This window comes from Cariama cristata, unplaced genomic scaffold (genome assembly GCF_000690535.1).
Source record: "Cariama cristata isolate BGI_N322 unplaced genomic scaffold, ASM69053v1 scaffold37803, whole genome shotgun sequence".
Lineage (NCBI taxonomy): Eukaryota > Metazoa > Chordata > Aves > Cariamiformes > Cariamidae > Cariama > Cariama cristata.
The window spans coordinates 12,030-24,794 of NW_009608495.1; the positions used below are offsets into that span (position 1 = coordinate 12,030).

Genomic DNA, 12,765 nt, shown 5'->3' on the forward strand with positions numbered 1-12,765 from the left:
CAAAGGGTCACAGAGATCCTCCTATGGTCGTTGGGAAAGGCCTTTCAAAATATACGTATCATGCAATATGTAGAGACCCTCGCTTTCTCCCTTTGTTACCTCCCTCTTCTGGAGACAGTTGCATTGAAAGTGGCCCATTTTAGCTTAGTTTGACCATCAGCCTGCACACACTGTCTATGTATGAAAGGTGGATCATAATTCTGGACTATTTGGATCCCACATGGGTTGGAAACAGCTGACTTAGTCCTTTATACTGAGATTCTTTTACTTGGTGGTCATCAGAGTTTGAGTTTTGTCTTGCTGTATGCACTGGTAAAAGCCCGAATCCTGATAATATTTAGCCATTTAAGGTCGTTCTTGCGCAGTGTGGGTATTGGTTGACCACGTTCTGGTATATAGGTAGTTTGTTGTCCTCAGCTCTCCTGGAAGTTTGTGAACTGTATGGTGTGTTACTTCTGCCCTACTTACTGTGTATTGCTGTGAGCTGGTAAACAGCTGCCACGTTTCCTCCAAGAGGGAGCAGCATTTTATTGGAAAGGAAAGCAGTCTGTGTGTGCTGCTTGTCAGTAAATTGCTTTGGGTGATGTTACTGTTTCCTAAAACGCTTTTTCTCCTTTGGCAGGGAGATGGAAGAGAAAGTCACACTGCTTAATGGGCCAAATAAGCGACCAAGGTAATTATTTGGGCATGTGTTTGAAAGGAAGTCTGGAGAGAACAGCTCCCCAGAGAGGAACTTCGCTGAGAGTGTTAGTCTGTGACAACCTTAATGGAATAGTGTAGTTTAAAAGACCCCTAAATGCTAGGAATTTGACATAGTTGTTATGTGGTTATTGTCCCACATTTTACTCTGCCTTTTATATCCTGCTTATGTGTATGGCTGGAGCCTTACCGCAGCAAGTCCCATACAGTTCTGATCTATCCTACTGAGGATGTAGTCCTTACAGCTGACGTATCTGAGGATGTACTATAGATCCCTCCTTTTACGCTAGTTCCCTTGAGCAGGAGGCATATGACTGTCTGAATGTTGAATATTAAATGAATATAAATATCTTTTGTAAAACTGGATGTACGCAAAGGTTTTCCACAGTCCCTAGCAAGCCTGTAAGCAGGGTTGCTCTGTGAAGCAGACAACTTCTGTGACATTTATAGCTGGTTTTCTGTTGATTTGTCAGATAGAATTTGGCCTTTTTTTCCTCATAAACTTGGAAGTACTGAGCACTTGATGTGAAGTTGTTCCAGTTCATGGGTTGTTCGCAAACAGTTTGCTTTGATTACAACTTCCATTTTGCGATCTGCTTGTGAATTGATTCTTGCCTGCATCAAAGAGTTCTATTTTTGCCGTCAGATGGAAGCCTGTAACTTAAATAAAGAGGAGAGAGGGAAGTTAGAAGCTTTTGGATGCTTCTGTATTTTGAGCAAGATTTCATGACCATTTGTAAGGCTTTCATTTTTCACAAATGAGAACAGCTCCATTGCCATTCACTGAAAGCCTGGTCTTTTTAAATGACATCAAATTGGATTGTAGGCTTTTAAAAATGCTTCCTGGAGGCTGCTTTCTCTGCTGCTCGGAGACCAGTTTGATCCTGAGTCTCTCTAGAGCAGTTGAGGCCTCACAACCACTCAACAAAAAGAACAGTTTGTGAAAATCAAAACTGTGAATGGTTGTGAAGGGGAAACTGATAGACAACAGTAGGAAAATGAGTGATGATGGTGAATGCAAACTCATTAAAAACATGTGTGTTTTGTGGGGGGTGTCTTGTGCAGGTCAAGTACCATGAATGAGGCTCCTATTGCAGTGGTGACTTCGCGCACTAGTGAGGTGTATGTTTGGGGGGGTGGGAAATCCACCCCCCAGAAGCTGGATGCCATCAAAAGTGGCTGCAGTGCACGCCAGGTGTGTGCTGGTAACACTCACTTTGCTGTGGTGACAGTGGAGAAGGAGCTCTACACCTGGGTGGTAAGTGAGAGAAACTGCAGGAAGGGGTAAGTGTGGGAGAGGAGAGTCCAGATCCACTGCTGACTGTTCATGAGCCTGGTAGAATCAGATGGGCAAGCAGCTTGGAAAAGGAGGAATCTGATTGCAGTGGACACTGTGAGGCCATCTGCTTCAGAGCTGACCCAAGTCTCCTAAGGCAAGTGTGTTTTTGGGAGAAGTTTTCCATCATGACAGGAGGTATATTGGAGGCTTGCTGTGCACTTGAGGATTGTAGGTGGTGGACTTGTAGGCTGAGACACTGAGTCAAACATTGCTTCCTCCCCTTCCTGACTACTAGAAATGCACTGGAGACTTTGTGATGCTCTATTGGCTTGCGTATTTTTGAGGAAGGTTTTCCAAGGTCAGAATGGATGGGATGAATGATGTCATTGTAATACGAGTGTCATCTGTGAGGCAACTTATGGATGAAACCAGAGATGTCTTATACTAAACAACTGTGCTTTTTATGATGAGTGGAGATTCTGTGATAGTTTGAAGTGAGTAAAAAAAAATGTTGGCATATAATGCGTTTAAAACAATTGAATCCAGTCTTCTCAGGCTTAGATGGTCAGTGACATAGAAGTATTCTGCATCTCAAGGCTTCCACAGGCTTTTGTATTGATGATACAGAATCTGTTAAGAGATGTTAGAAAATACTGGTAGGTTGGTGAGAGAAGAGAGAGATCCAAAGGGGAGGAGAGCAACTTGAAGTGATTTGCTGGATGTTACTGCAAGAATGGCCATTGAAAACTTTCAGCTGGCTGTTAATATTTTAGTTTTAGCTTCAACACTACTCAGTTGTCTTGTTTTTCCTGTAGAGTTGGTAGGTCTGGCCACTTCAGTGACTTTTGTTTCATGTGGTGGGTTTCTTTGCAGCCATTAGGATTTAGAAAAATAGGTCAAAAAGCTGAAGGTTTAATTTCAGTCCTGCAACAGGAAGTGGGTACTGTAGCCTGGCAGATGAGAAGGGAGCAGGGATCCTCACCAGCTGGTGGCTTGAGACTGGATCACTCCTCGTTAGTGCATAACTACCTGAAAGCCTGTGCTGCCATTTAGAATGTTGTCTGCTGTTATGCCACATGGCAGATAGTAGTCTCTTCCCTAAGGTAGCTAACACACTTTCTCTTGCTCATTGCTGTCCTCTATTGTTCATTTGAGGTGCTGTAATTATTGGCACCATCTCTGGAGTTGTGGATACATAACCTTACCAGGTGTTTCTGTCTTGCAGAATATGCAGGGGGGCACCAAGTTGCACGGGCAACTGGGACATGGAGACAGAGCCTCCTACCGGCAGCCAAAGCATGTTGAGAAGCTTCAGGGAAAAGCCATTCGCCAGGTGTCCTGTGGAGATGATTTCACAGTGTGCATCACAGGTGAGAGCTGTGGGGGGAACCATCGTCCCCTCACTTTGTGCTGTGGTGATGTTTGCCTTCACAATAAGATTAGCAGAGCAGCTTTGTGCACAAAGGAGAAAGTCGCCTATCTTACTAACCCATCAGTTTTGAGGACAGTAGATGCGGTAGTGGACATAGATCAACATTATTATACAGAGGAAGATATTGACTCCCAAGAAGGCTGGGTGTTTTGCTAACGATGTGCTCCTTTTTGGTGATGAAGCTGGGTGTTGAGCCCAGCTCCCTGTGGCTACCCGGAGTCCCTGCTCTTACCAGTGCATGTGTTGTCTCCATACATGACCATATTAAAGACAGAGGAGTCTGAACGTAAGAACGTAAATGTGTTTGAAACTCTTTTTGAACTCTGTGGGAAATGATAAAAGAAGATGTGTATCTGAGATTTGCTATTTAATTCAGAAAGCTTGAGACCTGATTGTGATCTCTAGTTCTAACCCTGCTCATTCTTTTAAAGATGTGTTAACTGTGGTGTTGTCTGTTGGAAGAATATGAATCTCACTTCACTCACTTCACCCATGAAAACATAATTCTCAACAAGGTAGTTTCCAGCTTATTTTGCCAGTGCTGGAAAAGCAGAGGTTTGACAGAGATAAGCTCAGATGCTGAGTGTGCTGGAGGAGAGACTTAGGGAGCCACAGGATCAATTTGTGAGTTTCTCTTAAAGAAAGCAGCAGGTTCAACTCAACATTTTTTGACACTAGTGGCCTGAAATAGCTGCAGGTTGTGGTGTAGGGTCATCCGTCTTAATGTGAACAAGAAAGGACTCCATATTGTCCTGATGACATTCTTCTGCACTGAAGAGGAGGATGATTACAGAGAAGAGGTTGCTCTGGCCATGTCCTAAGAGGTTAATATGCAGCCTAATACAAGCTCTGTGCTGACTGAGCTTCCCTTATGTCCTTCAGATGAAGGCCAGGTGTATGCCTTTGGCTCAGACTATTATGGATGCATTGGCGTTGACAAGGCTTATGGCTCTGAAGTGCTTGAGCCGCTGCAGCTGGATTTCTTTCTTACCAACCCTGTGGAGCAGGTCTCATGTGGAGATAACCACGTGGCAGTGCTGACCAGGAACAGAGAAGTTTACACATGGGGCTGTGGAGAGTACGGTAGGTAGAGTTTCCCTGGAACCTAAAGGCACTGGGGCATGCCCGCTCCATAGAGCGGCTTAGTGCAGGTGTGTAAAGCAGGGCCTGGGTGAGGGCTGTCTGATATGTCCTGGGGGCAAAGAACATTGTTTCTTTGGAGCTTTCTTTCCTTGTAAGAATAGAGAACTGAGGACTGAGCCCTTGGGGCTTTACTCTGTGAAGCTCTAGGGTGCTACTTGGCTTCCTTGTGGGTAGGGTAGTTGTTCTGTGAGTGGGGTTGCATTACCTTGAGGATTGGCAGGCAATGATGCATGTAAGGGAGGAAGTTTCTAGTTCTGCAGGGAGATTCCTTTGGGACTATAGAGAGGCAATACCATTTCTTAGTGGCGGGCACCTTGTGAGGCCATTTCTAACTGCCGTGTTTTCACTGATGCAGGGCGCTTGGGCTTGGATTCAGAAGAAGATCACTACACCCCTCAGAAGGTAGGGCTGTGACTACTTAAAATCTGCATGGGCATAAATGCAAATTCATTGCTCTTTGGAAATACTAAACTGTCTGAGGCTCAGGTGTTTTTTCTGAGGTATCGTAGAGTTTGCGAGGGTTTTAACTTTTACTTCCTCATTTTATTTTTCTTCATTTGTCTGTAGAGATCATGGCAGAGGGACATGCCACTCCCAAACCAGCCAGCATCGTGACTTAGAGTTTCATTGCTCTGATCTCCAGGCTGGAGCTGGAAATGCCAAAGTTAATGTTTTAGAAATCATAGTAGGAGATTGCATACCTCGGGTCTGTAGAGGAAACTTGCAGAGTGCAAGCAACTGGGAGTCTGAATTTGACATATGAGTTGAATGTAAAACCCTCTTGAAATACAGTGCTAGCAGTCCTTGCGGTAATCTGACCTATTGGGGGTTAGAAAACAACAAGGATGTGCCTGGAAGCCAAATATCTGTGATCATGCAGTATCACACCCACACAGACCCAGCCATGCTTGGCTAACTGAGTCTGGTGCTTATAGACCCCAGCTGGCCAGGATGCCTGTGCACCACATTTCTGGTTCCTGTGCTGGCTCACCAGTGTCTGCACACAAGGTCTAGAATGCCTTGAATTTCTGCATTGTGACCAGTGTTTCATTAGACTTTACATTAGACTTGCTGTAGACTTTACAGTACTCTTGAACCTTCATTCAAAATAACTGCATTGGCTATTGTCAGTGCCCAGACTATCTGAACCACTGCTCTAACCCCATGTTTTACATGTGCCAGCTTCTGCCTAGTAGGTGTTGGGATTTTGATTTTCTGGGGATATGTTTCTTCCATATAGGTGGATGTTCCGAAGACCTTAAACATTGTGTCCGTTCACTGTGGCTGTGATGGGACTTTCCTGCTCACCCAGACAGGCAAAGTGTTGGCATGTGGACTCAACGAGTTCAACAAGCTGGGCCTGAACCAGTGCACCTCAGGGATAATCAACCATGACGTAAGTGCATTAGGGTCCCTGGCTCCAGCTCCCAGCAATCGGTAGTATGTGGGGAAATGGAGGTCCTGTGACAGTGACAAAGCATTCATTAGCTTTGCGCCAATTGCTTAGTTCCAATCCAAGACAATGCATACTGGGATTGTGGGAAGAGGCAATTTGTTCCTCAGTTTCCTGTCTGCCCGATGGGCTTATGTCAGATCCGAGCTAGTGAAACAGATAGCAAGCTGCTCTGGGGTGACTTAGCCAGTGACATTGACTCTGGCAATTCTTTACCATACCTGTGTTGCTACTGTCTAGGTTAATGTTGTGGTCTGCCAAGACCTGCTTGAGTAGGTCTTAGCTGATGAATGTGTGGTTTTTCACCCTGTGTTTACCCACGTATCTTTTCTCAGACGTACTGTGAGGTGCCATATGCCACTTCCCTTACTTTGGCCAAGCAGCTGTCCTTTTACAAGATCCGCACCATTTCTCCAGGGAAGACACACACAGCTTCCATTGATGGTGAGCCCTGTGTATTAACAAGTTGAGTACTGGTTGCTGGATTACTTTACATCAGCTTTGCCCTCTCAGCCTGGCCCTTGACATCGAGGGTTGTGCTCCTGGTAGCAGGACTCGTGCCTGCTCCAGGAACCCAGGATTCCTGTTCCTCAGCCGTGTTGCCTCCTGGCCAGCTGAAGCAGCAACATCAGCTGCTGGGTCAGCCTGCCCTCCCCCCACACCCCCCCGCCCCCCCAAAGAAAAAAGGAAAGTTTGGGGAAGAATCATGCTCTGGGATAGCAGAGGAATAGTTTATGACTGAGTTAGGCTTTGCCCAAGTGACACCAGTCAGAGGGCTGTGAAAAAAAGGGAGCAATGGGAGCAGGAACTGGGAAGGTGTTTCCAGGCTGAAGCCATTCCTCTTGGCTGTCACTGTCCCCTCCCAGCCTGGCTGGCTTCTCAGCAGAGTCCCTCCTGGTCACGGGCTGTTGCTGCTAGTTCTCTGCATGCATGGCTGCTTCCAGAGTTGGGCCCTTGCTGTGACTGTCTCCTCGTTCCTCCTCTCAGAGCGAGGCCGCCTGCTGACCTTCGGCTCCAACAAGTGCGGACAGCTTGGTGTTGGGGACTATAAGAAGCACCTGGGAATTAACCTGCTGGGAGGCCCCTTGGGGGGTAAGCAGGTGATCAGGGTTTCATGTGGAGATGAATTCACCATAGCTGCTACTGACGGTGAGTGGGTCCTTGCGAAGCTGTGGTGGGTTCCTTTGAACTAGATCTGCAGGGTGGTTAACTGGCTCCCACTGATCATTTACTAGACCACCCCCATAGCACTGCACTGAAATAAAGAAATCCTCCGAGACTGGGGCTGTCCGGCCCCGTTAGTTGTCCCAGTGCAGTGACAAGCATTTGCTGTCCCTGGGGCTGCAGTGTGCTGGCTTGGTGTCTGCCTGTTAGATTCATTATCAGTTTGTTCTCCCACTGGCAAAATGCAGCTGGTGGATTAGAGACTTTGGGATAGCAGTTACAGCAGAGAGGCTGTGATCCTTATAACAATTACAGGCTGAGAGGAAGGGAGGGAAATCAGCCTCCTGAATCTCTCTTTCCTCAGACAACCATATCTTTGCCTGGGGTAATGGCGGGAATGGGCGTCTGGCAATGACATCGACTGAGAGAGCTCATGGCTCGGATATTTGTACCTCATGGCCTCGGCCAATATTTGGATCGTTGCATCACGTTCCAGACCTGTCATGCCGTGGCTGGCACACAATCATCATTGTTGGTAAGTGCAAGTTTAGGATGAAATTTTGGGATCTTGGTTATGATGATGTACTGCTTGCCAGGAATTAGACTATAAATCCTGCCTGCGAACAGGCCAGGTTGCTGTGGGGGAATGTGGCAAGCCGCTCTGAGCTCTAGGCTTGCAACGTTGGCTTTGTTGTTTGCCTTTGTAGGAGTTGTCCTGCTTTCCATGTGGCCTTCTAACCGAAAGCATGCTTCTCTCCTTGCAGAAAAGGTGTTGAACTCTAAAACAATCCGATCCAACAGCAGTGGCCTGTCCATTGGTACTGGTGAGTAACCTGCCCTGGGGAGCTGTGGTTTAAGTCCATTCAGTGGTTAGTCTGAGTGGGTGCAGTTTGGTTCTGCAGCATGGTTCCTCTGTGTTTGAAATGCCTCACAGAAGAGCTCAAAGGGAGGAAATCTAGTTGGTGCCTTGCATGGGAAGGAGTGGCCCAAAGCTGGGAAAGAGAACTGAACAGAGGCAGAAGATGCAGTGAGGCCTTTGTAGTTGAGGAGGTTCAATTTAACAAGGAAAAACTGAGAATTCATTGAAGGGAGCTGATAAGGGAAGGGGGGCTATGGGACAGCTGCTAGAGAGATGGAGTCCAATTTCTTGGACCTGTGGAAGGGCTGGGGCCAAGAAGCTGCAGAAGGCTGCTGCACACAAGTCCTTTTGGGGAGGCCTGCAGGGAGTGTTAGGAGATACACTGTTGAGGGAGATGCTGCTAGCGTGTGCTCTCACTGTGGCCATACAGCCCAGATTTCTGCATCTTCTCTGCTCCAGCTGGGATCTGGCAACAAGAATAGCAGAGGTGGAGAAAATACAAAGTTTTCACTTCTGTTTGCTAGTGGCTCAGAGCTGCACAACTGGAGGAGGAGAGGAAGAGGATAATGAACAGGAAGCGGAGACCCCCAATCCCAGTGGAGGCTTTCGGGGAACCATGGAAGCAGATCGTGAGTTGGGGGGCTGGATCAGCACCACAGAAGCTAAGGGAGGCAACAGTGCTGACAGCAGCTCCTGCCCTGGCTGGCTGCGGAAGGTAATGTGGTGTCTCAGAAATGCCTTGAGATGGGGGGTCTAGGCTGGGGAAAAGCAAGTGGCCGCTTCCACTTTTAGGGGATGCTCTGAAAGGTTCTCAGAGCTGTGCTGCACGGGGAGCCCTTTATGCCTCACTGCCTTTTTTACCACAAGAGGGTGTTGGTGCATTGGTTGAGGAGATGGAAGTCAGCTGCAGGAAGGCAGGCAGGCCTAACAGTACTGCTTTTGTGTATCCAGGAGCTGGAGAATGCTGAATTCATCCCCATGCCTGACAGCCCCTTTCCTCTGAGCATGGCATCTTCAGAGCCCGAGAAGGAGACTCTCCCTTACCAGAAACTTCAAGGACTCAAAGTGGCCTCTGAGGAACCTGTTGAATCAAACAAGCCCAAAACAGAGCCCTGGGTAATGTTATCCAAGTTAATACTTGGCCAAAAGCTCTTGGGGACCATAAATGGCAATGTTTGATTCATGGGGAGAGCTGAGAAGGGGGTGTTGGATTGGCCTAATTCATCTGGATGAGTAAAACGGGGCTCTTGATAATCAGAGATGCTGCTGCAAAGAGAACAATTCACAGGAATCTAGAACGCAAAGTTGGGGCTTGGTGAGATTGAAAATAGTGAGATCAGTTCTGTGGAAAAATGTGGTTAATGCAACTGGAAAAAAACAAAGCCTAGGGCCCAGAAGCCTAGCATAACATAGAAATTTAGAAAGCAGAAATTGCTGTGAGATAGGAAGAACAACTGATATAGGAAATCACTGAGAAATTACAACATGTGAGACTACGTTATTCCAGGCATTTTCTGTCCTACGAGGAGGCACAGATCCCAGGCTTAGGGAAGGGGGGGTAAACCAGATGGATTTTGGAGATAGGAGGACAGGAGCACCTTTCCCAGAAAAAGGAGGGAGTTAGTGGCTTTGTACTGAAGATGTAATGACTAGTAGCTTGCTGACCTTGGCTGCTAGAAGTTTGGGAAGTTGGGAAACGAGCTGGGGTGATATTTTCTGTGCATGGTTTCTTCTTGTGGCCTATACAACTTCTGGCCTTGCGCTCAGACCTGGCCTGACTTCCTTCTGTGTCTCTACAGCCCACTTGCCTGAGTCCAACCTTGCCGTGCGGTGAAGGGAAGGTCGAGTCTCCTGTTGCAGGCTGCATGTGCAGTGCTCTGCAGGTGGAGGTGATGCACCTCCGAGGCCTGGTTTTACAGTGTCTGGATGATCAGAAGAAGCTGCAGCAGGAAACTGTTCGTCTGAGTGCCCAAGTCCAGCAGTTCTGCAGGGGGACGGAGGGAATGCAGCAGGTGAGGACCCATCACCTGGGTGCACATCCATGCTCAGGGCTCACTATGCTGATCCTGGCTCCTGCGTAGATTGTGGAGGCTGCGCAGAAGGAAGCAGCTCTTAACAGACGTCTCTCTTGGAGCAGAACGAGGAGACTGAGCATGAGCTGCTGATGCAGGCTCTGGTAGTAGCAGCAGAAATTAAGCCAAGAAGATAGTTTCCTGAGAGGACAGCCCAGTCCTTGATGGGCCTGGGATTCCCCTTTATTTCTCCTAGTGAGAAGGAATGGGCAGTCGGATGTCACGGAGGGTCCCAAATGGCTGTGGAGAATAAGAACTGTGCCTTTTGCAGCTCCTAGCTTCTTTGCAGCTGGTCCTACAGCTGTTTGGATAACTGCTGTGTGTTTTGGCAGGTGGAGGTTCATTCCAAAGGAACACAGACGGCCAAAGAGGAGGTGGAAGTAGATCCGAAACCTGACTTGGATTCAGATTCCTGGTGTCTCCTGGGAACAGACTCATGCCGCTCCAGCCTCTAGTCTCCTGAGCCCACTGGGATCCATCTAACTTCACAGCACACTAACCGAATGCAGAGAGCGGCTTTCCTGGCTTCAGGTCACTCGCAGACAAGGAGCGAGGCCGGAGGCTCCAGAGCAGCACCCATGTACGTTTGATATGAACTAGGAGTGAGTTTGAGAGGGGAAGGGCCCCTGAGCTCTAGGCCAGCTCAGCGATTGAAGCAGCAGCAGCTCCTCTTTGTACCTTATCCGTCAATTCTGCACATGAGGCAGAACGGCCCCATTATGGCGATGGCTCCAGTAATGGCTTGTGGCCCTTTCATTGTTTCACTGCTTCTTGGGAGCTGCCTTTGGGACCCCAGTATTCATCACTGCATCTCTTGGTGAGAGGAGGAGACATGCTTTGTACTGAAGCTGGCTGAACCCTAAGACTCGCCACCTTCACTTCGGAGGGGTGAAGGACTAGGATCCTCTCCCTACCACATGGTAAGGCCCAGCCGGTGAGGCTGCTCCCCTCTGCTCAGGGGCAGAGGGAGCAGAGAATGTCTCATTCTGGAGGCAGTGGAGATCTTCCTGTCAGGGAGATAATGGTAGACAGCATGTCCCTGGCCTTGGGGCACAGCTTCTGGCCATATGGCTGTGTCCAGTGGCCTGTACAGACAGAGTTTAAAGGCTTTATTCTGGGTGCCTAGAGCTTTCCAACTTCCAGGCAATGCACCGAGATGAGTGAATCAGGTGTTGTTTCCAGTAGCAGTAGCGGGGACTGTCTGAGATGGGATCTCTGGTTCTTGGTTTCATACCACCTGCTTCCTGACCAGATGACAAGCGCATGGGCCTCAGACTAAGTGACTCATTTCTTGCTCCAGCTGTTCAACTTGGTTTGGGTGCCAGAGCTTCTGGTTTCTTGGCATAAGCCCGTAGCTGCTCCCTGCTTGGCTTCTGTTCTGCTCAGGCCCTGTTGCCCACGCTCTATGTGGGTGTGGGAAGAATCAGTGTTTTTTCCACTCAGTGTTTTGATGAAGCTGGAATGCAGTTTCCTACCCAGAATAGGTCATTAATGCCGTGGTCACAGGATGCAGCCTTCCCCAATGACCACGAATGATCAAGTCTCTGTCTGGTTCACCTTTCTAGAAGCAAGAGGCTTTCCCAAGAAAATTGGAGATGGGAAGTGGCATGGCCTGATGCTCAAGATTTCCTCGTTTCCTGTTAGAGAATGAGGTTAATTTTAGTCCCCTTAAATTTATTAGCAAACTGACTTTGAACTAAGCTTTGGGGATTGGTAAGATCCCTGGGAGCAGCTATCCTCCCCTGCCTTACGTGAAGCCTCTAAGGATTCCTGAGTCCTTCTCACCTTTGCTGTGAGAGTGGGGTTGTGATTTCATTAGGCTTAAACCGTCCCCATCAATGGCAGGTCACTAGAATTGCCTTAGATCTATTGGAGTTGGATATCCTGTCACCTCTCCTAGACTTCTTCCTTTGAGAGACTGTTCTGGGGGAGCCAGCATTCCCCATTTGTCTCTAGAGGTGGATGCCAAACCATTTGCTTGTAACTTAATGCTCCTTAAATACTTCTTTAGTGCCTATTGCTAGTATGTTGGAGCTGAATCGAATGCAGTCTCTCCAGTGCAGTGCCGAGGGCAAGGATCGTACTGGTGTGCCAGTCCGTTGTTACCGAAGGAAGGGCAGGAGGACAGCCCTCCCGGGAGGTGGTGATTGTCAGGCACCCTGGCACGGCCACATCACCTGGTTGCCCTTGTGACTCCGATTTCCTTTCCCCCATGTGCATTGGAGCCAGTTCTCAGGTTAGGGTCCCGGCTTGAGGGTTGTTGTTGCAGTTGGAAATGATTGAGTCGATCACGTTGCGGCAGTGCCTTTGAGGAGTGAAGAGTTGAGCCTGAGCCATGTCCAATAAGCAAGCAGCAAGCTGATGGGAGTCGCTCTCCTGCCGTGCACTGCTATCCTCATTTCTCAATGCTCTGCAGTTGGGAAGCTAGGTGCACAGACTGGGTTCCCCTTGGATCTAGTGGAGGATTAGGGTCCCTGACAGAGGATGCCCTGTGCTCCACAATCTCATATGTGCCTTAGAGGATTCACGCTATCCAGGTTGTGCCTGTTACAGACCACGGATTTCACACTAGCCAGCTATGCAACCAAAAAAGCAGTTTAAAGCCAGCACCTCCGTCTTGAGCTGAAAACGGAAGGGCAAGTGGGCAGAAGTGCCTTTGAGCAG

The 12,765-nt window shown here is 48.2% G+C and overlaps 1 protein-coding gene across 1 annotated transcript in view; it reads left to right on the forward strand.

Moving 5' to 3' along the window:
• NEK9 (NIMA-related kinase 9) overlaps positions 1–11,013 on the forward strand; it is a gene marked incomplete at its 5' end in the record, with an annotated part of 22,058 nt that extends 11,045 nt beyond the window's left edge. The window contains 14 exons of the mRNA XM_009697149.1: positions 623–673; positions 1,765–1,957; positions 3,204–3,348; positions 4,293–4,493; positions 4,909–4,955; positions 5,794–5,949; positions 6,342–6,450; positions 6,994–7,155; positions 7,535–7,705; positions 7,935–7,994; positions 8,554–8,744; positions 8,981–9,145; positions 9,829–10,041; positions 10,434–11,013. Coding sequence (XP_009695451.1) covers positions 623–673; positions 1,765–1,957; positions 3,204–3,348; positions 4,293–4,493; positions 4,909–4,955; positions 5,794–5,949; positions 6,342–6,450; positions 6,994–7,155; positions 7,535–7,705; positions 7,935–7,994; positions 8,554–8,744; positions 8,981–9,145; positions 9,829–10,041; positions 10,434–10,556 — 1,987 coding nt within the window. The remainder of the gene's footprint in view (positions 1–622; positions 674–1,764; positions 1,958–3,203; positions 3,349–4,292; positions 4,494–4,908; positions 4,956–5,793; positions 5,950–6,341; positions 6,451–6,993; positions 7,156–7,534; positions 7,706–7,934; positions 7,995–8,553; positions 8,745–8,980; positions 9,146–9,828; positions 10,042–10,433) is intronic.
• Between the last annotated feature and the right edge of the window lie 1,752 nt (positions 11,014–12,765).